At 37.5% G+C, this 24970-nt stretch overlaps 1 protein-coding gene across 6 annotated transcripts in view; it reads right to left on the reverse strand.

Annotated features, from left to right (window-relative positions):
• Window positions 1-24970, reverse strand: part of KIF13A (kinesin family member 13A) — a 107913-nt gene that overhangs the window by 40679 nt on the left and 42264 nt on the right. For 4 of the 6 annotated variants that reach the window (XM_023919659.2, XM_023919657.2, XM_023919656.2 and 1 more), the window contains exons 4-14: window positions 21457-21517; window positions 14061-14153; window positions 13387-13567; window positions 12255-12342; window positions 10844-10978; window positions 10207-10319; window positions 5150-5261; window positions 4547-4759; window positions 2822-2932; window positions 1517-1651; window positions 270-400 (exon numbers count right to left, since the gene is read on the reverse strand). In XM_023919659.2, coding sequence (XP_023775427.2) covers window positions 270-400; window positions 1517-1651; window positions 2822-2932; window positions 4547-4759; window positions 5150-5261; window positions 10207-10319; window positions 10844-10978; window positions 12255-12342; window positions 13387-13567; window positions 14061-14153; window positions 21457-21517 — 1373 coding nt within the window. The remainder of the gene's footprint in view (window positions 1-269; window positions 401-1516; window positions 1652-2821; window positions 2933-4546; window positions 4760-5149; window positions 5262-10206; window positions 10320-10843; window positions 10979-12254; window positions 12343-13386; window positions 13568-14060; window positions 14154-21456; window positions 21518-24970) is intronic. The other 2 variants (XM_086842309.1, XM_023919658.2) reach the window with 1 other exon arrangement.

Raw genomic sequence — 24970 nt, forward strand, 5'->3', positions numbered from 1 at the left:
AATACCTTCTTTAGATGGCTTATTCCAAGCCAAACCACTGATAACCTGTTGCCCTGCAGAGTGGGTAGGTGGGTGTTCACACGTGCAGGGAAATCTTAGTTTTAATCTCTGAATTTCCCTCTAAGTATCTATTTAAATCAACTGTATTGAAAATACTCGTTGATCAGAACATTAGATATTTCTGCCTATGGAAAATAAAAATGCATGAATGTTCTGCCAAAGAAAAGCAAATTTCCATTTCAATGGAAAGCGCTGCTGATCTTCCTTACCTTGCATTTTCTTTTGGTGTGAGTGTAACTTCTCCATCTAAAGCAATATCAATTTCACAGTGTTCTGGTTGGATTCCTATACCAAAGAGCTGTATATCCTGAGAGGTATCTGCACCAACTCTTGTGTGATCCTAGAAAACAAGCTGTTACTAAGAGACAAGCAAACTACCACTGTTGACATAGCTAAGAAAATATTAGCTGAAGTGGTGAGACTGCACAGTTTGTGTGTCTGTCGAGCAGAAATGGTGCCACAGCAGATCTCAAGACCACAACTGTCACACACAAACTGTTGTTCTGCCCTGAACTTCACTGTCATACAGTTTTAGCTAAAGCAAAATAAAGCAGTTGACACACAAAATCTGATTTTAAAGTATTCTCATACTATGCCTGCATACATATATTAAACACAAAAACCAGAAGAAAACCAGCCATGTCACATAGGCATAATTAAGACAACAACATGGATAGTAAAACAAGGTGCAGAGTTCTCTGCTTTTCAGAAAACAGCTATGTAGTAACTCAACCAAACATACATACCATTCTCTACACAATTCCAAGTCATATTTTAAGTTCTACTGAAATAGCTTGTTAGTGTTTGAGATGTGTTTTATCTGATACTGTACAAATACAGAAGTCCTCCTTCAGCTACTAAAGCAGAAGACTAGCTATAAAAAAGACAAAATAGTCTTTCATATGTTATTGACAAGCAGCTCAAATTTCCCTACGAACCTACTAGGTTTGTATTTGACACTTCTTCACTCTGATATGGGAAAAACTGGGAAATTTTTAACAGTGCTTTTCTTAACCTCCCTCTCTCATAATCTTCCCTATCATTGAAGACTATGTTACATTATTCTTACTGATTACTACTGAATATCATGTCTTTATGATCAACTCTTCACATATTTAAAGCAGTCCCCAGCTCCCCAACAAAAAGAAGGATCTAACATGAAGCTTCTGCTTGAAGTTCAGGCCAGAAGACAATTAGCCAGGCACATCCTGCCTGGAAAAGCTAGGGTTGATGTCAAAACTGGCCCACACTGAGCATTTCTCCCACTGTTGGCAATCAGGAGATCAAATAGGAAAACAGTGAAGCTGAGCTGCAAAGGGATAAAAAAAGCCTGAACATTAAGAGGAGGCCTATCCTATTTTTCTGCAGCAAAAGTCTACATCCCCTCTGAATAAATTAGTTAGAAATTCAACAAGTGTCCTTCCATTCTGTGAAAATATCCTGTTCACATCCTTACCTTTAAATAGTAAACCAAAAGCTCATTGAGTGCAGGGTCTGCATTCAGGTTCACCAGGTAACACTTGTCATCCCCAACCTTGATACCTGAAGACTCAAGGGAGATTCCCATGCTCTCCAACTGTCTTTGCCTCTCCTGTAAGCACAAAAATAGGCTAATTTTACCTGCTGCAATATACAGGGACAAGCACAGAGCAACTAAAGCTGAAGATGCACATGCTGAGTATGCATTCTGTGTATCACCACCAGACACTGGCCAGGCACCCTAAGTCAGTAGAATTTATTTTTACACACCAACCATAAAAGGTTAGATGTAATCCTCAAACACACCTGCCTCCCCAAAGCAGAGCTTACTTAAGCAGTCCTATTAAATTTATTAGGCTTACATACACAGCTCTATTGAGTTTATTAAACCTACTTGTAAGTAACACAATGTGGCTTTGAGTCTTTATGTTAGTAAAAAGTGAAACTCAGTTCCAATTCCTTCAAAGATAATCATAGTCATATATGATTTAGAAAACAGCATGCCACAGTTTAGGCTTATTCTTTTGCAGTTTTATTATTAATTCAGCTAAAGCACTTACTTGATCATGTGAGTCTTTTTTTTTTTTTTTTGCTACAGTTTGGATGTTGGGGTTTTTTATTTGGCTGGTTAGGTTTGGGTTTTCCCCTTGCCTCTTTTTTTAAAAAAAATATTTAAACAATGGTTGCAGCAAAACATGCTTCTGGAACATTAGGACTAGAAAGATAAACCAACACCACTTATTCTTCAAGCTATGGGTGGAGGAAATGACGGAAAAGTACACTAGAATCCAGAAGTTTTTGTTTTTTTTAATGTACAAAACTAATAACAAACAAACATTAGTGACTACATGTAAACATTTTCCTTTTCTGGTTAGAAATCGCTAAAAGCAAAAGCAACAAATACCACCCACAATTCTGATCCTTTTGTAGTTCTTCACTTTCTTAGACACTTCAAGGGAAACATGTCCATGGTCCCACTGTGGTCTTATAAATAAATGAGCTGCCCAAACACATTTTGATGTTTTATTTTTAAATCAAATACTGACTTTTATCAATGCTATCATGACATCACTAGATTTGTGCTAATAAAATCTAGACTTTAAAAAAACCACCACCAAACAAGCAAACCCACCCCAAAACAAGAAACAAGGGGAAAAGGTAGAAGTTCAGAGACATTTCAAATAGGTGATAGGAAAACAGCATAGTACACTAAAGCTCATGAAGTTCAGCTGACTAGCACTATATGAGTATCTGTCTTTCCTCCTAAAAATTTCTGAAGTACCTGTGCAATTTCTTCTGTTTTCCTTAGCTTTTCTTCCCAGGTGACTGTCAGCTCTTTTATTAGTTTTTCCGATTCTTCCAATTTTTCCTTCAGTTCTGGTGCCTTCATGGCCTAAAAGGTAGAAATTAGTAAAAAACCTCAGCTACTCTTACCACTGTGACATCTGACTGCACAAGGAAACTGAACGCAGCAACATAATATCAAATGCAACAAGTATAGATTTCCACTATGTCCCCAGGTTTTTCAAGGTCGAAGTTAAAGAAATAGGAAACTTGCAAAGGAGGATGACAGAAACAACTTTTATTGGATCCAGGTCTGAAATAGCTGAAGATTGACATAGCTACAGAGGGAAAGATGGAAAGAACAAAAATCTCTGGACCTGGCCACTCAAACTTTGCTGTCTATATAAAAATATGTGAATATTTAAAAACTTTAATTCCCAGCTGAATTTCAAGCTGAAGTTCAAGCACAATGTCTTTCTTCCAAGTGTAGCTTCAAACACCAATTCCTCTAGACATTTAGCCTTCCATTCTGTCTTGGTTTTTTAAGTGTTCTGAGAGTTGCATTAAAGCTTTCAGACTGACCCTGTTGATTACCTAAGGAAGGCATGCTCTGGAGATAACACAAGATTTTGATTTCACAACAGGAAACAAAAGCAAAGGGCTTGAATATGTCCAGTGCCAAGTAACAATTGAACAGGCTGGCCTATAACCCTACATAACTGTTTCTAGCAGAAGGTAGAAGAAAAAGCACTTAACAAAATAATTAGTAAGACTTTGGACACCTTCCTACTGATTGTGCTCAGCTGCAGCCTGCCAACATAACTAACAACATGCTACAGTAATATTTTCCAAATTAAAATAAGGGCTTAGAACAGGTTTTGATTTATGAAAATAGTGAATGGCTCCTTTTCTTTAAAGAAGATTTTCCCACTTCAGTCTGTAAAGAAGTATTCACATGAAAACACTATTCCTTAAATGATGATGAAATTTGAATGCCACACAAATTTGCCCTCAAGCACAGTTCTGTTTCTTTTCCACCAGTATTTTGTTTCTTCCCTGAAAAGATAAAAAATATTTTCCAGTCTGTTAAGCACCTAATTTGTCCAGATATCCTGGATACCAAATAAACTATCCTCCTACCTGGATAGTTTATTCTTCAAGTGGAAGTATAAATCTAAGATAAGCATCAATCACACAGCATCAACTATTAAGGCAGTGAAGCAAATTGTTGATGGTTTTCAGTGTTGCATTTTTGACAATTTTTAACAGATTTTCACAAATGTCAGAGAGAAATGTCCCCTAAATTTTGTTGTCCAATAACAGATTTATGAGTTTTCACACTTTTCCATCTAACATTACACATAGTCCTCCAATGCAAAAAAAAAAATAAATATTCTGCTAATAAGTGAGTCTACACAATGAAGATGTAATCTAGCCCTTATCTGTGCTGCATCAATTATTGCTTGACCTTAAGTTCCTCAAGAACTGAAAAGGGTCACCATCAGTACAAAGTTGTCCTCATTTAAAGGCTATTAAAGATAAGCATACATATGTTGGATTCAGGAAAAAAGATTCTGTTTTTTCTTTTTTTAAAGGAAAGAAAACAAAAAAGAATGGGTGCAAGGCTCTTTCTTTCCACATTTTCTAAGAAAGATGTTCTTCCACAAAGAATGTGACATTTCCTTGAGAAACACATTTTACATTGTACTCTGTATAAGATTACCTCAGCTTGTGAGAGCTGTTCTTTCAGTTTTTCAACTTCTTCACGTAATTCTCTGATGACCCTAGCATTTGGATCTTCATTCACCACAGCATGATTAACTATCCTTTTGGCTCTGTCTGCATATCTCAGAGTTGAGAGTGTTTCTTCATAGTTGTCTGCTGCTGGACTAATTGTGGCTATCATGGCAGTTTGGCTGTTTCCTCCCAAGTTGTCCTGCAGTACAGCCACAGAATGTTCAAGAGTTAAAAACTGTGCTGAGACTATACAGTATCTTCACAAAGAGACTTAGAATACTTAATAAAGGCATTGAAAGTACTATTTAGGCACTGAAATGTATTCTGGATATAAACTAGTCTGTGTGTTCCATAAACATTTCTAGCCACCTCTACCACCTCTGGTTCCATTACAACTGAAAACAGTCAAGTAGGATTTTACACTGAATTAATAAGAAACACTTAGCTGTCCACATTACTTGAAATAACATAGCTATGAGGGTTCCTTCACTCATTTCTTTAAAAAAGATGAGAAGTCCACGTACACAGGAATCCTACAAATAAATAAGCTGACATCTTGTGAACATGGTGAACAGAAAATATAAATTACCTTGAGAAGCCAAGTGAGTACAGAGTCTCTGTAAGGCACAAACTTGTTTTTCCCCTTCCCTGCTGCTTGGTCAGCAAGTGATGATATAACCAAGCCTAGTGTTGAAAGTGATCTATAAATGCAAAACAGCAGAACAACTTTAACACATATTCCAAATACAGATTTAATAACACAGAAAAAAAGGATTGCTCTGCAGAACTGCACATTCAATTTTAAAATATCATAGAATAATTCCAATAAGTTGGAAATGACCACCAGAGATCAGCTAGCCCATTGCCCTGCCGAAACAAGGCAGTGTATTTCTTTAAAGTTATATATTTGGAAGAAAGAAACTGGTATCAACAGTGTTTCATTGTAGGTGGTACTGAGATTGTATTTCAGAAAGACTGAGACTGTGTTGAAATATTTAGAATAGTTTGAAAAGTGTAAAATAAGACTGCTTCAGAACATGAAAAATCACTGCCCTGGATTAGACATCTACCTTTTCTCAGAGGATAAAAATCTTTCTGATTTGGATGCAGTCTCATGACAGTGTTACAAGTCAGTGCTGGCAGCACAGCAAGAACCTCTGTCTCTGGGAACAATGTTTAAGAATGCTGACTCAAATGCCAACTAAAACCAAACAATCTCCTAGCCATAAGGAGGCATCCTCAGATCAAATCCAGCTATGCTCCAGGAGTACTCATCTGCTTGGTGAACCAGTGACCAGCCAGTCATCACAAAGCCATACAAGGCTGCTGATCAGAAGACACAGATTAAGATGTCCCTTGACAGTTGGGTTGGGCTATAATTGAGGTAGAACCTCAGCAGCTTTTTCTGGGGAGCACAGACCAAATGATCTCTCAGTTACAAAGACGCTGCACAAGTGTGGAAGAGAAAAGCCCCCAGATTGCTTAGCAGGCAGCAATGCTCTAGAATTGTGAAGAAAATAGCCAATTCATGCATTTTGGTACATGTATAACTTCCACCAAAAGGCGTAACAGCTTCAGCAATCCATGCAAAGCATATGTGTGCTGCATTATGCAATTCTTATACAACCCTGTGTAAATTTTCAGTGACATCAGGGCTCTTGGGGTAAGTATGTTTAAGATAATGAGCTTGTAGAGGAGCCTGAGAACATTAAACAGATGCCTAAAGGGTTTTAAAGGAGACATCACTGAAGCCCAAGAGAATTCTGGGTCTGTCACACTCCTCCAGCTCAAATATCCAGCTACTCTCTATAAGTATAAAGGAAAAAGCTTCAGAAGCATTGCAATTAGATAGTCAAATAAATCTTTTGTTGTACTGTTCCACTCCACCTTGTGTTTTCTTTTCAAAGTAGTAATACTACTTTGGTTTATAAGCAGCAGAGCCTCAGCACTGCTTAAAACCACCACTGGTTCAGAAATAGCACTTAGGGAATGACAAAAATGTTGCAAAGTGTATTTCAAGGAAGATATCCAAGGGTAAGTTAACAAGAACCATTACATGTGCCACAAAAGGTATCCCCATATTGCATATAAAGACAGCATAGACCTGGGAGAAAAATGAAATTTAAGGAAAGGCTAGGTAATCTGAACTCCCAAGAGAGCACTCTATTTTGTAAATTTGCCTGTAAGATAACTTTCTGATTCACCTCTGAAAAATTCATACCAAAAATAGAAAGTTAATTTTAGTTTTGTGGCCTAAAGAAAAGCCTAATAACCTCTGAATGTTTTTGAATGGAGGCTAGAGAAAGGAGAACTGGTTCTTGCATCCAGCCCCTCCTCTCCACAGAGATTTTAGCATGCTAAACTTGCAAGAGCAAGCAGTAGGATGCTCCATGCTGCTCTACAGCAACCTCCTCCAGCACATCTAAAAAGCACCACCAGCACACTCCCAGTGGAGTCCAAGGAGCATAAAGCTAAAAATCTACCCTAGACTGCTTTCTTCTGATTTCTCTTTCTCTCTTTAAATGAGGGGAAACGTGAAAACCAAAGCCAAACCCTGAGGGAAGCAGAAGAAATGGACAGCCAGATGGGAAGTAGGAAGAACAGGGATTCAAAAAGACCTGTGATTGAAAACTATTTCCCAACTGGGCTGCAACACTAATTTGAGTTATGGGTACTGCATTTTAATGAAGAGGAAATTACAAGGTGCAGTTTATTAACATGGGATTAAAAAATGTGATACTATTACTGCACCTTACAAATACTGATCTGATTTTATGATCTTTTTATCAGCAATAAAAGCCAAATTGGAACCATTTATGTAGTTTAGATTTCATAACACAAAGCTGTTTAAACGACTTTAAGGGAAGCAGCAAAAGGAATGGCTGCCCAACAAAATGTTTACAGGACTCATCAGCTGCTTTGCTTCCTGCTGAGTGATTCATCAGAGATCTGTCATTACTCTGATCCTATCTCACGGTACTTATATAATGAATCAACCAGAAAGCCTAAGCCCACAGCACACAGCAGACTGAGTCAGTCCAGAAGAAGCAGAGTGGACTTGCTACAAGTTTACAGGAAAGTGCCATTTCTACACACTGTCTGTTCTCCTCGTCCCCATTCCTCAGGCATGTCCAGGCTGTCCTTGCTAGTAGGCACACTCCCTCCAGGGGTCTGAGCCAGCATTCAAAAGGAATTATCACTTCCCCATCACAGGGAAACAACTCTGTCCCTAAGTGACACCTTTTCAAGCTACTTCCGTACAATTTGGAACCAAACTCTTCAATGAGCAGAACCCACTTTTCTATTAGTTAACTGTAAATACTAAAACCCTCCCTTAAATCAGCTTGGAGCCAGACTTGTCACAACTCATTCCTTGGTCCTGCCTACATCTTCTTTTCATATTCTAAAGTTAAAATGACAACAGCTATGATTTTACTAATCAGAGCTAAAATTGCAGACTGCTCGAAGTATTTTTTTTGTAGCCACTAATTGACAGATTGTTTATTCTGCTTCCTCCTACTACTGCGTTCTAGAAGTTCTTTGACTACACCACAAAAAGTTGTTAAGCACCTCCTTTTCTACACTGGGTATGGGAACTAGCACATCCTGGGGAGGAACAAACATATCCAACTTTCCTATGAGGTATGGCAAATCTCCCAAAAACCTCCTTTACCAAGGCAACTCTGCATCAGCTCTGAGGAACAAAAAACAGAAGACATCTCTATTACAACTTGAGGAAGATGTTGACACAAAATGACACAACTCTCAGTTGCTTCAGTAAGTGAGAGAGCAGCCCCCCTCTGCAACATGCTGCCCCCAAATCAGGAAAGAATGTTTTCAACAAGAAAAGTCATGGGACCAAGGTGGCATCTAGCCACAGCTCTAGCCAGTTTTCATCAGAAACAAATGGTACAGACACTAAATAAACAGGCACATTATTTCCACATTCGTCTTCAAGACAATAAATTATAAAACAAGCAACAAGTTTATGTGCCAGTAGCTCCATTTTTTATCTCATTAAACATAACACATGCCACCAATACACGTTACTAGGTTTTTTTATAAAATAAAAATAATATGAAAAGGAGCTGACATAGTATGGTATATGGCTTAAATATACTCCATCACTCCAGAAAAAAGTATCACCTTTTCCTAATGATAAGTTGCATCTCACCCTAATGAAGACTGCACACAATGTTCTCTGAAGAGCTAGTCTGACTAAACATATACATCTTTTTTGAGGCTTTAAAAAGTCAGACTTCATTAAAACTCCAACAGCAAAACTATAACAGAAGACACCAAGCACAGCAGTAAGAATTCTCATTCACGTATCAGTTCCAAAAGAGATTTCAAATAGAGAATGTTAAATAAATGGACTGAGTATTACAGATTAATATCATATAAGAATTTAATTGAATACAAAATGTATAGCTGTTCAGTTTTTTTAAAATTTTTACAGAAATGTTTGGTGCTTTTATCTGAAGTTCTGTATTGCCAAAGAAGTTCAGCATGGGCAAAATAAACCTCTCCTACTGCACTGATACCATAAAAGTTTAACACTGAATAAATATCCTAAAAGGAAAAAGAAACCTGAAGTCTTTCTATATCTATAGTTATATTTGCAATTTGTTAATAGCTGCTGGGAGGGGTGGCATTTGAATTCTTTTCGAAGAATTAGAAAGAAACATTTAATTTCACCTTTGTTTATGCAAACTACAAATACAGTTTCTAGTAAAACCAATCTGAATTTAACTAGGAACCTGTGAGGTAAGGTTAAAATATCTGCCATTAAGCAAAGACAGCCACATCATTTTGTTTCATAAGAACTATACCAATGTGACTACCAACATGATGCATTAAACACAGTAGTAGATTAGAAACTAAACTAGAAAGAGCAAATATGTTTGAATTAACAAGAGGTAAATTTGAATCATTGTAAGTATGTGTGCTGTTCATACACACATTGTGCTGTCATTGTTAACATAAAATACCAAAGCATTTCATAATATTTTGAAATAAACTGAAAAAGCAGTAGCTTTTAATGTAACAGTTACACTCTTTCTTTCCCAGAAAATTAGTATATTTAGGACAACAGTAACAGTGTGCTACATTCTTGCTTTTGGACAGTAACACAGTAATTATGGCTAAAAACATGCTTTGAAACTTGTCATTGCTTGAGCATAAATGCCCAAGGCAATGCTAAACCAACACAGCTTCATTCTGATCTGATTTTCTCAAACTGTACATTATACTCTTACATATTTTAATTCATGTTGGAACAAAGCCATTCAACTCTGCAACTCTGCATTCTTCCTTGAGCAGATGATGAGACAAACACATGAGCCTGGGGACAGGGTGTATAAATGAATCACAAAAGGTATATGCTTAATTAAAGAGCACTGCTGTCACTTTTTCCAGATAAAATTCATATAGCCCTCATCTGAGTCAAGCATGAATCAGGATCCCTATGCCAATGTCAGGAAACACATGCTGCTCAGCAGAGAGCAGCTGAAAGAGCCATATTGAACTGCTCCTGATGAAGCTCATTTGAGCTGACTTGTGACAAGCACACCAAGAGGAGGCCAGGGAACCAGCAGTGATTCCTTCAAGACCAGGGTTCGCAGCCTGCGTATGCCGATGTCTTACTTGTTTATGTTGCTGCCTTCCTTCAGGCGCTCTCCTGCAGCTCCTGTTTTGGACACTCTCTCACTCCCAGCCAAATCCACCAGGCTGACCTTGCTGACCTTCTCTCCAGAATTCTGCACAGATAGGACATGGGAGAACAACAGCTAAGAAACACTGGCATGAAGCACCAACATGCCTGACACTGGCACCATGAAACACTGTTCTTCGTAATAACATGTGTTGAAAGTTATGTCTCATCACATATGAGACATGAGAGAAGAAGAAATTGCCAGAGGTCTTACATATCTTTAAAAGTCACCCATATATTTTCTAGTAAAGGCCTGAAGCATCAAGGAACCAGAATCAGCTATGTGGTAACATCAATCACCTTATGGCAGAGTGGGCCATTAAAACACGTTAACTCCAGCAATAGTTAAGACCTAAGAAGATTTCATGGTGTCAACATAATCTTAAAAAGTGATCCAACTGTTTTTTTTTTAATCTGGTGTGCTTCCTCACTCAGGGTTCTCTCAGTCTTGATTACTGGACTCCATGGCACCAAAAATCAAAGCACAGGTAAACAGATGATGTATGTGGAAGAGAAAGGAAGAAGAAGAACCCACCACAAGTCTATAAATTAATCAACAGAAATACGTACACCGGAATGCAGGTCATAGAGTGTCTGAGTCACTATAATATTGAACACAGCATGAGAGCGGCTGCTTTCTTCATTCATGTTGGTTGCAGCAACTGTTCGTGATTTGTTTCCCTCTGACATCAGTGACTCAATATCCTAGAGCAAGAAGAGTAAAAAGGGATGCTAGGATAAAAGAAAAGTATTGTGCTTGCTAAACAAAATCCCCATCTAGATGGAAGGGTGTGTGGGAAAGAGGAAGAAGGGAAGGTAGAAGTAATGAGAAAATTCTTTGCACATTTTGAAATGTATTGCTACAGAGGCTTGTAAATCCATAGAACAATGTTAAATCATACCTCTGTTTTAAGTGCTGCACTTAAAAGCCCAGCAACTAGAGTCAATGCATGCTTTCCTTATCTGCTGCTGAAATATGTTGGTGACATCCGCATTACAAATCATATTGTTTGATGCCAGGAATCAGGCCAGCACAAGTGAACACAGGGCACCTCTTTACTGACCTACACTAATACTGTCTTCACTTAATTGGCTCAAAACGTTACCTCACTTCAACCTGTACCTTCCCACATGTGCAAGACAAAGATGACTATGCAGAGCCTGATATATGTGCTTGCTGAGTCTTCCAAAACCGTTTCAGAAGTCATCAGCCAAAACCTGATGCATGAACTGAAGCACAAACATGTACTAGAATTTGCACAAAGATGTGCATTCAAAGTAAGCAATTCACCATAAAATCTGCAAAAGCAGTTTTTATAACTAATATGCACAGATGCTGCAGAAAAATTAAAAAAAAAAAACACAAAGAAACAAAACTTAAAAAATAAAAGATAACACTACACAAATAATTTTTTACAAACAACTTCCAAATCAGTTTCCTCTTAAAAAGAAAGTCCTACACAATTCATAAAACTGCACTGCTTTCCTTAATTCCATTGTGCCTACAGTGGTTCATTGGCTTCCACAATACTAACTTATTTGAATGTGTTCTGGTAAATCATGTGGGCTTAGATGCTGCTGTGATTTAAGTTATGAATAACCTATATATACACCTATATAAAACAGAATGTGGTATTCAACAACAAAGTCAAATTCATGCTGGAAGACTAATATCCTTCTTATAGTATCCTCATACTTCCAGTGCCAAGTAAATAGTGTTTGTGGCATATATTATATGCAGTGAAACTGGAAATTAATATGAGATACCACTACTAGATTTGTAACTAACGTAAAGGCAAACCTAGTGCTTCCACATGAAATTAATATTCCCAGAGAATTAGAGAAGATCTTTGCAATTGCCAGAGACTATAAACACCCATGAACCAAAATATCTAGATAGACATTAGTTTACATCTTCTGAGACTCCTATTGCTCGTGGACATAAGTGTTATTTATAAACTTGTCCCTGGTTTAGATTTACCTCAAAGTTTGTAACAGCCAGCTGAGACAGGCCATCGACGTATGGACCCAACACCTTGTGCTCGCGAACCTTGAGGGACTGCCGACTTCTGTGGAATAAAGTACACCTCATGCACAATCTACTAATTAGCCAATATAATAGCCAAAAATTACCCTCATAAGAAATAAGTACCTTTTATACAGCAGAAGTCAGCTTATGTCTTTTTTAATTGTAACAGGAAGAAGAAAGTATTCCAGAATTTGTAAGTCAAACAATAAAGACTCAAATCAATCTAACCAGTTTTGATCTATACACATAAATTATTTCTAATGCATCTTCCCACCTCAGTATTTGTGTCTGGAACAAAACCTGAAATGTCTTAATTGGCAGAAAGAATGATGAGGGGAAAAAAAAACAAAAACAAACCCAAAAACCACCAAAAAAAACCCCTAAACCCGCCCCCCCAGCAATTTGCTGAAGCTGCTAAAGCTTCAATTCTTCTCACATTTTCTACACTTTATTGACACATACTAAGTAAGTCTGAAATCTATCTTGCATACAACACCTTCAGCAATTATGTTCAAGAGTTGAAATATAAACCACATATATCAATGCTCAGTGGAAAAAGTCCTATCAAACTACTTCCTGTATACACATCTCCAAGCCAGAGTGCTTGACCACTATTTCTGTGTAAACAAAACAGAAGAAAGAATTCCTAGGTATATTCTAAGGTGTTACCTTTCCACATTCAAAAAAGTTCAACATCTAAACCATAAGGAGCAAGCTTCAAATTCAAATTTTTCTAGCTGATGAAAATTCCTACACAAATACTGCCTGGATCATCCAGCAAAAATACCCCAGAATTTATTTGTATGTGGTCTTGCTTTCTGCTGTTGTACTGGTAAAGTACTTCACACAGTATTTGTTTGCATCAGTAGGCTGGTATCCTCATGTTTAAATTAATCACACCAGTTACTATTTCATATACAAGTTTCACCCTCTTCTTTCAGGTGTTTGATATCTAATCCTCTCTAAAAAAGTCACATAAACATACATTCTGAAAAAAATTTCTCAGGGACTTCCAAAAGCAATTCCAATTTTTAGAGTTTTAACAAAAGTACAGAAGGCTGTGAGGTAAAGTGAAGCTACTCACCCTTTTGGGTCAAGCAGATCTCTGACTTTCTCATTGTAGATTTCCATATAGGACACTTCAACTTTAAAAGTATGAGATTCATTTTCTTCTACAGAGATTCTCTGAAATAAAGCACAACAGAGCCGTGGGATCAGACCCAGCTGCTCTGCATTGCCCATCATGGAAAAGGATTTTCCTGAACCTAAAAGAAAAAAGGAGAAGAAAATGCTTTAGAATATAATTTCTTAATTACTCATTTGTTCAAGAAGCACATTTAATTTCTCTTTTTATTGCTCCAGGAGCATAAACATGACAGACCAGAACATGACATGCTATCCCACACAGATATCTTATTCTTTGGACAAGGTAGAGATAAATAAGAGAAATTATCCTGAAGGCTTCTTTCAGTAGGGACGTTACTTGGGAGCCCATGGAACACACTTCAACACTAGAAACTGAAAAAGTCTCCAGTAGGAACTACTCCTTTCAGGCTTTAAAAGAGGCCCCAACAGGTAGCAACCAGGATCATACTGACAGAATTTTAGAATCTTTAGAATTCACTTCTCACTGCTTGTACTAAATGTATATGAAATATCGTATTTCAAAATTTTTAAATGTTATCTACCTTAATATTTATGTTTTGTTGTTCTCACTTCCCATGTGCACAAAGTGTTCTCCCCCTTCAGGGTACTCACCTGTCTGTCCATAGGCAAAAATACAAGCGTTATATCCCTGAAAGGCCTTTTCCAGAATTCCTTCTCCAAGGCACTTGAACACCACTTCTTGACCTAGAAAATAATTGGGCTTGATTATTTTTAATTGTATAAAATACTAAAATTTACTGAAAACAAGAATAAAAATGGTTTGCACATTATTTTTTACTATTGAGAGCACTGATGAATATATGATTCATGTACAACTGAGTGATAAGATCAAAACTGTTGCTACCTGTGTTTAAATATATTGCTGATTATCTTATAGAGTAAGCAGTTCTTCAAAAGGTGTCACAGAAGTTGAATGCTTAGAAAATAATACAGATGTCTAAATTTTTATTATTTCAGTGTATTTTCTGAAATCAGTATGTATTATTTAATAAAAAACGATACCCAAAAGAGTTCTTTAACAAAATTTCAATGAAACCCATTGGTGAGCTGGGACATATGGGGCACATAGGAATACAAGTAGTTGTTCTCTTAGAAACTGGCCTCAAGTTTCACCATAAGTTATTAAAATTTACCCTGTGCAAGGAGATGTTGGAACAAAGATAAAAGCATTCCAATGATATTCAGGAAGAAAATGTATATTAGGAGGTTGTGAGACTTCAACAGAGAAGTCTGAGGACGTATTTTGCCAAATCCATAATTTGAAACATCAGTTGAAGAATTTCATAGTCTGAAAATTGTGTCCCTAAGCCAGGCAGATTTTAGATGCACTTCAATCTTTCAGATGTGGAAGATGAAAATAGCTAGAGTGGTTGATTTTGTTTGTTTTTGTTTTTTTTTTAATAGGAAAGCCCAGGATTTGTACACCACAAAGAGGGTCAATGTGTTGTCTGCTTTGAGTTCTGATCAGACAATTACACCAGCTGTGTGTACACCCAAAACAAGAAGAGCTGAGCTAAGGATAGTATTTGTTCACCTTCAGGTGTATGGTTTTAAACTTAGATTCACTGCCTGGTGACTGGATGAACACCTGTGATCAGCTGCCTCTCTCATCTTGGTATGGGAGTTTCAGCAATTGCCAGTAAGGAGAAATTATTTCTTACAGTGAATGCAGTGGTGACTTCTGTACTCTCAAAATGGCATATACTGGCATGAAAAATAATCGCACTACACAATTATTTATGAGAACATCTACATTCCATAGTCCAGAGAATTCCTGCAGAGCCACCTCTGGAATGACTACAGAATGTTTTAGAGACATGTAAATAGGACAAGAAAGTATATTACTTTCATTTTCCTTTAATTATGATCTAATTTCTTTTCTCCTATAAAGAAAAACTAGTGCAGCAATGCACTATGAAATGGTCTTTGTGGTCTTTCTTTCTAGGTGAATTTCTAAAATTCCATAGTGTCACTGGACTTGGATTAACACAGTTCAGAAATGCTGAAAATAGGAACTAAAATCAGAGGAAAAGCCATTGTATTCTAGAGTAACTCCATTTACTTCACCACGTGCATTCAGTCACTTCTCCTTCAACTAGGGGTCATTTTATAATATCTATGCTGAGACAGCACTGTTCAACAACTTGGAAACAGAGACTGTTCAGCTACTGATGAACGAAATATATCAGCAGAAGATTTAATAAGAATGCAGAATAAACAAAAATTTGCTTTCTAACCAGCTCCTGAACGAGCCACTTTCTGAGCAAGAACACAAAATCAAGCAAAGACTGAAGCTGAGTATATCTATTAAAAGAAAAATAAATTATATATACACATTACACAGTGATTGTGAGTGGAAGACAAAACCATTTGTCAGAAGAGGAAAAAAAATTTATCACCCACTTCTGACAAGTAATAACCCAGTAACCTCCATGTTTACTAACGGGGGAAAAAAGCAAATACCAAAGTGTCTTAAAACAACAAGGTCATAATGACCATAGGATGACCTACAGACTCCTTTACTGCTAAGTATCAGGGAAGAAATCCATTTTAAATCTCACTGGCAAAGCTGGATTTACTTTTCAGGAGATACTAAATTTTGAGACTGTCATTACAAACAGAAAACCAATGAGATACTGATATATAACTCTAAAATGATCTTTTTATTACATATTTGAAGAGTTCAGCAATACCGACATAGACAAATGGGTCATTAAAGAGCGTTGTTTATAGTAACCAGTCAAATGATCATGGAATAAAATAAGAATTAGTTTTAAGTGCATTCACAGAAAAGACCACAAGATATTGAACTTCAATTACGGATATTTTATAAACTTGCAAATGCAAGGCACTGAGAGTAGCAGTATATCATCCATTATATTTTGCTATTTTTCATTAAGAAACCTCACTGCTTCCCCCATGAATTTTATTAGTGGGTCTGAAAACTGATTACAAACTGTATCATACAGAATTTTGTCTATATGTGTTTACAGTCAAAAGAAATAATACAGATCCACTGTCAGCACTGCTGCATTCCTGTTTTGCTAAATAAATCTATATTGCCTGCAATTCATACTTTTTCTTATTTACAGGAGTTTTCTTCCACAGATGTCTAGTATTTAAAGAAGTAAGCAGAGGTTTTAACCTATTACTTAATTTTCAGCAAATGGGAGAAATTTAAAAACAAAAACCAAAAAACTTAACAGAAGGATTTCCCCTACATTAACCCTTACTGTCTTTAAGATGGGAATTCTCAATCTTCCAGCTGGCCAAGACAATTTAACATCTTACAGAGGCACCTAAAGGACAAAGACATCCATCCACTCTCCCACCTTCTGCTCAGAAAAAGGGCAAGCTTGGGACAGCATGCCCAAGGCTGCCAGGGAGCCCAGGGTAAGCAAATGAGCTGCCAGTTCTCACAGGCCAGGATCTCCCCTCTGCCCATCCTTTTGAGAAAAGGGAAGCAAAGTCCAGTGAATTTTTCTTGCAGACGAGGAACAGCTCCAGTGTTAAGTCAAAACTTCAAACAGACAAGACACTTGTGTCTGCTCAAAATCCACAACTCACTATCTCTCGTGAGGGTAGAAGGGTAGAGTTCTTTAAGCCAATTGCCTGGTTTGCTTCCTTTTGTGAAGGAAATTTTTTGTGAAAATGGATGTGCTGTAGTCAGTATAATATTCCCTATAAAATTACAGTTTAGCTCAAAGACAGGTGTATGGCCCTTCAGGAGCCTGTAGAAACACAGAGCTGAGATTTCAGGCCAAACATTATGCAGGTTAGGGAGTACAAAAAATCCATGGGCAAGTCAATACAGTATGGGGTCTTAGGAATGGACCTGCCCAAGTGCTGCAGTGGTTATTTATGCCATCTCTTGAATCCTTCCCCAGCTGAAGGGTTTCTTTTCCTCTTTCTAAAGATCCACTTCATTGCAGACTTCAAAAGGCTCGTACTGTTGTCCAGGCTTGTAAAAAGAATCCTTTGTTCTCATCTCTGAGAATTTCTCAATATCCTCCTCTTCATCAAAATGCCAAGCAGTTATTTGTCTCTGTGAGCTTTTCAAGGCAAGCAGGTGTGTCCTTTACCCATGAACTGACTCTCGACCCACTCAAGTCAAGAACAAACGGTAATAAGCTATTTTGCTTACTCTCAGAACACCTCTTCTGCAGCCTATAGACAAAGCTCATCCCTCTTCCAGATCAAGGCAAACTCATTCTGTCCTACAACCAAATTCTTCCCCCCTTCACAAGCTACATCATTGACATCTTTTTCACCCCTTCCCAATGAGAGATCCATATTTTCACCAAACACCTAACTACGTTTTTCAGAAAAAAGGTGCAGGAGCTAATATGTGATGATCAGCACAAACCATTCCTTGCTTGGAATGACACAGACACAAACTGTTCAGAAATGCACATTCTCAATATTCAGTGTAAAAAACAACCAAACAAAAAGCCCCCCACACTGAAAGAGCATAGGCTTCGATGGGATATATGGAAAAAATTCTTTATTGTGAGGGTGATGAGGCACAGGCACAGAGAAGCTGTGGAGGCCCCATCCCTGGAAGTGTTCCAGGACAGGTTGGATGGGGCTTTCTCTAGCACAAGTTGTTGAAGAGCTCCCTTATCTTGGGGGCCAGAGATTAGAGCACCGGTTCCACAAAGGCTTTTAAGAGTTTACTTCTGTACTCCAGACCTTCTGCTGTCTTTTTGAGAGAGAGCCTTGCAAGGACAGCTACAAAGATGTCCTCTACAAGTTTTTTGTCACATGAAGGTTACCTTCACTATTTCTGTTGGTGATATCACTGGATCATTTAGAATTTAAGACCAGAGTTTCCATTTCAACAGAAAAAAAATTGCTAAAAAAGCAATTTTGCTGCCAACAGCAACAATACCCATATTTTCAAGTGCTGGAAAGATAAGGTAGGTACTTCCCGAACATGAGTGCAGAAAGAAAATTAGTACGAAGAAAATAAGCCTTATGTTCAGCCAAATAAGTTGAAGATCTCTGATAAAAGAAATATGGCTAATACCATTTCAGGGTCAGCTCTACACCCCCAGAGCCTGAGAATTATTTTCAACTACCCATGCAATTAACTTCATCCAAACAGGAATTTTGCTCTTGAGCAAACAATTTTAGTAAGTGCTGGTGGCATAAATTAATCAATAAAGTGAGAAATAAAGCCAGTCTATTGTGTGTGATAGTTTTAAAGATCCTGTAACAAATGTGCATTTCCAGGAATGGACAAACTTTGGGTTTGTGGGCATTAAAAAAATAACAGCAAGGAAGTGTTACCCACATACGTTATCTGTTGTGCACACCATTCTGTGTGTTCTCATGACCCACATGTCAATCAGCTAAATCTTTAATACGGTGTGATATACACAACTATATATCCATTCAACATAATGCAAGATGAGCACATTTTGTTTTGCACAGAGAGCAATGACTGATAGGGTAGCCTAGTACTTGTTAAACATTTCACTGTCTCATCTTCCGCTGTATTTCTGTGGTAGAGGTAAAAGGGTTTTTCAAGGAACTAAATTTGTCACATATGTGTTTTCTAAGAATTTTACTTCAGCCTAAAGTTCATACACAACTTACATTTTCAAGCAGTCTGGACTTAGCTTTCAAGCTTCACACGTTTCCTTTTAATTGTGCAACTCATCTCTGCTCTCGGCAATGACACTAAACTTACACATGCACAGAAAGCTACTTTGGCCAGGGAGAGTTTAATGCGCCTAGCTTCCAAATCAGCATTTCTTCTGTAGTCCAGCATCCAAGAGATACCAGTTTAGCTCCAAAAGTCAGGTGGTCAGATGGCTTGTTTGGACTCTAAGATTGTACCAGAGACTATTACAGCATTAACAGTCTCTGGATGTAAGACAAGAGGGTTATTTGCAAGGTGCCTAGGACAATGGAGGTTTGTTCCATGAGGCAAAGAAGTTATCAGATATCCCAAGCAATTCCAGTTATTGTAATTTTTTTTTGTTAACAAATATGCACATTGAGGCCAAGTTGTGAAAACAGACTTAAGGAGATTAACATTAACAATACATAAGAACTGAAATATTGTCATATCAGCATTTTTTGTTGGATCTAAACCAAGAAATGCTACTGCTGTATAGGATAGCATCAGCTCATGCCCAAGCAGGTGAACAAGCCAACAACCCAGTAAATTACACCTGAAACACTTTGGGTTTAGTTTTTAATTACTTTTGTTTTGATACTGTATCAAATTCATTATGTTCCAGAACAGAAGGAGGACTGGCAGTCACAAGATAGCTTCAAGACCATACAACAAACACAACAACAACAAAATCAGTGAAACCATTGTTTTTTGTGCACAAGTCTTTAAGCTCACATTTTTAGCATATTTCTGAAAAGAAAAAAAACAAATCACCACCAAAGCCTCCCACCACACAGCCTTCCACCAAGGAAAAAACTCAAACAGCACATCCCCCCGCCCAACAAAACAAAGAAAAAAATCCAAAGCCAAAAACCAGTTTTGGTTTTCTTTTTTCCCCAGGCAGGAATATTAACTAGAATAGGCAAAAAAAACCCAAAAAACCACCCCATAACTTTCTAGTCAGTAAAAAATGGAAGAGATGTGAGGCACCGTTTTCTAGAAACCAGTGCAACAAGAGGTTTATCTACATACAGATAATATAACTTCATTCCTTAGGTAAGACAAATCCACTTACAACTTCTGAAACATGCTAGAGAGATCTAGCTTTGATTCAAATGAAAAATAAATATATCTAGAACCCCCACTGAATTCACCTGGAGATGGGTTGAACCGAGCCAGAAACAAGTTTAACTGGTTAGGAGTGTTTTTCGTGTCTATCCCATCTCTGCTGTGGGTTAGTGCCACGGTGTACCCAACAGGTGTAGCTCCCACATGCACATGGGGCCAAGATACAGGTGCACACCATCACCTCCTTCCTTTTAAAGGAATAGGGGGTGTGCAGGCACAGAAGAAGGTGCTGTGGGCTCCAATGGCTCTCCCAGCCTGAGCTACAAATACTGTGCAGTCCAACTGCTCAGTGTAAATACAGCTCTTGAAAGCTGAACCAGTGAAAAACTTTTTTTCCTGAAGAAGTCTCTCTTTGCTCAGGCAATTAAGAAACATAGCAGAATCTACTACCAAGTCCTTAAGATCTGGGATTTCATACCAGAGCCTACAGTAGTTAGAGACATATTTTTAACACACGCATATGGCAGTTCATTTATGAGATCACTGATCTTAAACTTCATGGTAATGAGCCCTACAATCTTTCAAGATTATGCTTGGGGTTTATTTCCTTTCCATGGACCACATAAATTCCAATGTTCAGAGCTCTCTCTACCAAAACAAGTCCTCTTATAAAATACAAATATACAAGTAGACAAATCCAGTTATGATAAAACTGCTAGGATTACAATCTAGTGTGGATTATCCAGCTTTTGGGAGGAAGGAATCACAAAGTTGATCACTCAGAACACACTAGGGATCTGAACACTCAGACTTATGAATCACTTGAAAGACCTGAGATAACCACACTGTCTAAGGAGAACATGCTTTATTCCCCTCTCATGCAGAGATGCAGAGCACTGAAAACACACACATTCATCACTAGCATCAGTCAGAAGTAATTGCTGGTGCAGAAATGAAATTGTAAGTGACAGAAATGACAAAAGGTACTTCCAGGTGATAAAAAACCCCCAAACATTACAGCTAAGATGTAAAAGCATCCCTCCTGAACAGTGTTCCAGGCACCTGAAAACTTGCATTCCTTCTCACCTGGGGGGTAGCACCCAGATGACTCAATCTCTCTAAAAATAAGTCTGCCTCTGGGAAGAAGTCACTTGAGCTTTACAGTGCAAAAACCAAAAAAAAAACAAAAAAAAACCAAAAAACCCTAAACCCAAACCAACTTCAAAACAAAGGCCCAAACTCCTGTATGTTCTCAAACTATTTACACTGTCTAACATATAGAAAATAGTTTACCTGCATATTTTGTGGTGTTTGATTCATCCATGGACCAGAAGCAGTGATCAAAGGCAAACACCTGTAGAAGCACATAAAAAGACAAATTAGTTACTCTGGCTACAACACTTTTCTTTTTAAAGCAGTACAAATCCATGACAGCGTAACTGCAGTTGAGCTCTACTATTTCTGCAGATCCTAAATCAGAACTGTTAAAAGACATAATCAGCAGGAATACTTTTGTCTGATCATGAGAGTTACAAAGCTCAATACTTCTTATCTATCTGTAAGATATATTATACAGATTACTCCTTACTCCATCCCCTAATACAGATCTCAAAAAACAGATGAACCCTAATAATTAACTCCACTGTTTTCCAGGCACCAACAGTGGTAAATGTTAACAGTAAAAAACCAGCAGAAAAAATTCCTGCTGAATTGGTGAGATGACTATTTAGCAAACATCAGCACAATACACACCAAAGTTTTACCATGGGATGGACTTCTGATACTGTGAAGAGTATGACTACTTACAAGCCTTAAGGAGCAAATAAATTGAATTAGATTATCCATCTAAACTAAGAGCATGGTACTGCACCTCAGCAGAGGAAGCTCAGAAACTACAAATGGAAGATGTAGCTCCATTAGAGAAACAAGCTATCAGAGCCTGCTCTACTGAAAAAACTTAGTATCACTTCAGTCAAGAGATCCAGAGGGGTAAAAACTGAATGAGATTCAATAGTGCACTCAGAGGGCTTGCAAACCTGTAACAGTATCCTGTAAAACCACTTAACACATTGGGATTTGATCCAAGTTTTTTTTTCCTGCACATTCCAGAGCATCATGACAGACATTCAACATTTCTTTTTACAGCTTTAAATTGCTACAAACACACCTTAAGCTGCAGTGTATTTTCCACATTTTGCCATGATAAACTGTGGATGAGTTAACAGTATAGATTCTGGTTTTGTTATTTGGTTTGGGTTTTTGCCGGGGAAGGGGGGGGAGCAAGAGGTGGGGAAGAACTCCACAACCACCGTTTTAATAAAATTTCGCCTGGGTCAAGATTTTCTTTGCCTGGTCATCCAACAGATCTCCTTTGTGAGACAAACTACACGTGTCAGTGTAGAGCAAGAGCCACAGGCTGTTGGCCAAAACATGCAAATTCCCTAGAGACAAATCCTGAGGTGAGGAAGAAGATGGATCATTTTTGTTTGGCTTTTGGGGATAAAGAACATCTTAAAGTCCCAGCTATTCAAAGTTATTACACAACATAATCTACAGATATGTTGCAATCTAACCCTTTCCAAAACATCTATTGCTGCAAATATTACAGAAGATAACACCAGGCTAGCACAGTGACCTCACCTCCTTCCCTTTCCTCCAGCTTAATGCAAAACACATCAAATGGCCTGAGAGAAGACTTAATACTGAGATAACATTACAGTCTGTAAGTGAAGAGTTCTGGAATTCCCTTCTCAAGAAAAAACAAACAAACAAACCCACAATAATAATAATCTAACAGAGAGGCCTGAGTCACTGCAGCACAATTAGAATCAGACATCATCATGAATCAGATGCTCCCTGATGTGACTGAGTCAAAGATGGCATTTGGCCACTGAACTGCAAGTAAAATGCAGCAGTTACTCCACCTTATCTTCAGACATTTACATAAGTAGGGGGCATTTGAAATTACCTTTCATGCATTTGATGATCAAATCTAGGCATAAAACCATGTAATCAGTAAGAACAATAACCCTTTTCCTAACTTTTGTTGTCCAAGAACTACTGTTTTTCTCCTCATATTCCAATTCTATGGAAATTTTCCTCACAGGACATGCTAACAATACCTAGTCTCTCCAATGATCAAATGGCAAGCAATTAAATTACCAAAAAAGTCCATACCCTACTGTAAGGATCCCAAACTGACCATTCTTCCCCCTTAAAACTAAATGTTATCTGCAGTGGATCACACAGACCAGTTAAAAAGGTTACCAACTATACATGCTCATGAGCATTGAATTAAATGTCAATACAGCACTATTATGGGCCAATTTAATCTATTATCCTACACATTTTCCCTTGGTTAACAAAGAAAATGATAAAAGAATCATTCAATGAGTTCTAATTTAAACACTGATCTTGCAAAGAGACTCTTAGAACTAAAATATTGGCTTGCAGCCAAGTGTGTCTCCTAGAAAAGCAGATTTTTTTGGGATGTTCTTAAAATGGTAAAAAATGGTCAGACTGGTTTTCAAAAGGTCAAAAATGATTATGCAATAGGAAGAGAAAAATTCTGTCTTAAGGTAAAACAAATGTAAACATAGCATTTTAGATTGTTTCTATAATAAACATAAAAAAGCCGGGCAATGATTTGGTCTATTTATAAATTCTGTTTTGGAAAATTGCCAAATCCCTCTAACAGAAGTAACAAGATTACTTAAAAAAAGAAAAGTGTCAGGCAAAAAGGCAGAAACTGCTGGGGCATGCACTATCTGCAAAACATTCAGAGCAGCTGCAGCAAAACTCCCCTCTCCATTAAAACAGGCAGGCGAACACTTAAACATCGCTTCGACTAGTGATGACAAAACAGCAACCTTGAACATTCCCAGCAACTATACTTCAAGGATTCAGCCAACCAAAACAATTTTATGGACAACTGAGACCTTTGGGAAAACAGATTGCAAACACAGCAATTAACAGGGTAAAAATAAGGCACACAGAAGCCCTATTGGCACATGGTTCCAATCAGCAAGGCTCTTCAACATGTACATCAGGAAGGCATTTTATGAGAAATATCTGCATCCTACTGAAAGAATAACCCTTGTACAGAAAAGATGGTAAAAAAGGAAAACTATTTTATATTTTTCTGATGTCCAGTGCAGGAATGGCAGAACAAGCAATCCCAAGTTGAGCATGGAAGCATACTTGGAGTCAATACACAGAACATTTGCCATGAAGAAGCAACTTCAATATTGTAAATATTATCTAATGTGCTCCCTCCTTTCTCCTCTCTTCACTGATTCTTCTTCCTTAAAATGGAAGTGATGTGTTTTCTCTTTTTTCTGATAGAAGTGTGCAAAATAATTACTTTTCCGCATTAATTTTTTCTCCCCAGAATCCATTTTCCTGAAAATGGTATTAATGCACCTGTAAATATGACTATCAAAGCCACAAGAAATTCTGCTAATGTTCAAGTCTCAGACTCAATGACCAATATTCAAACAGGGCATTATCAGGCACTCAAAATGCCTTTTTAGCAGATATTTTTACCAACTTGTACCAAAAGTGTAGCTACCAACTATATCAAAACTATTGAAATGTATGTGAACAGAGGTATCTGTGACACAAACAGAACTTATTATACTTCAAGCATCCTATATGAATTCGTTTTTAACTACATTTGCAAGGTGTCTAATAGTATTCTTTATTCTCATTAATAGTCTTCTTGGCCTTTAAACAACAGGGGGAATTAGCAAACAAGTCTTAAAATTTTCTTATTTACTGCAAGATTCTGTATCTCATATTTTATCCT

Source organism: Cyanistes caeruleus, chromosome 1 (assembly GCF_971803275.1).
Source record: "Cyanistes caeruleus chromosome 1, bCyaCae1.hap1.1, whole genome shotgun sequence".
NCBI classification, from domain to species: Eukaryota; Metazoa; Chordata; class Aves; order Passeriformes; family Paridae; genus Cyanistes; species Cyanistes caeruleus.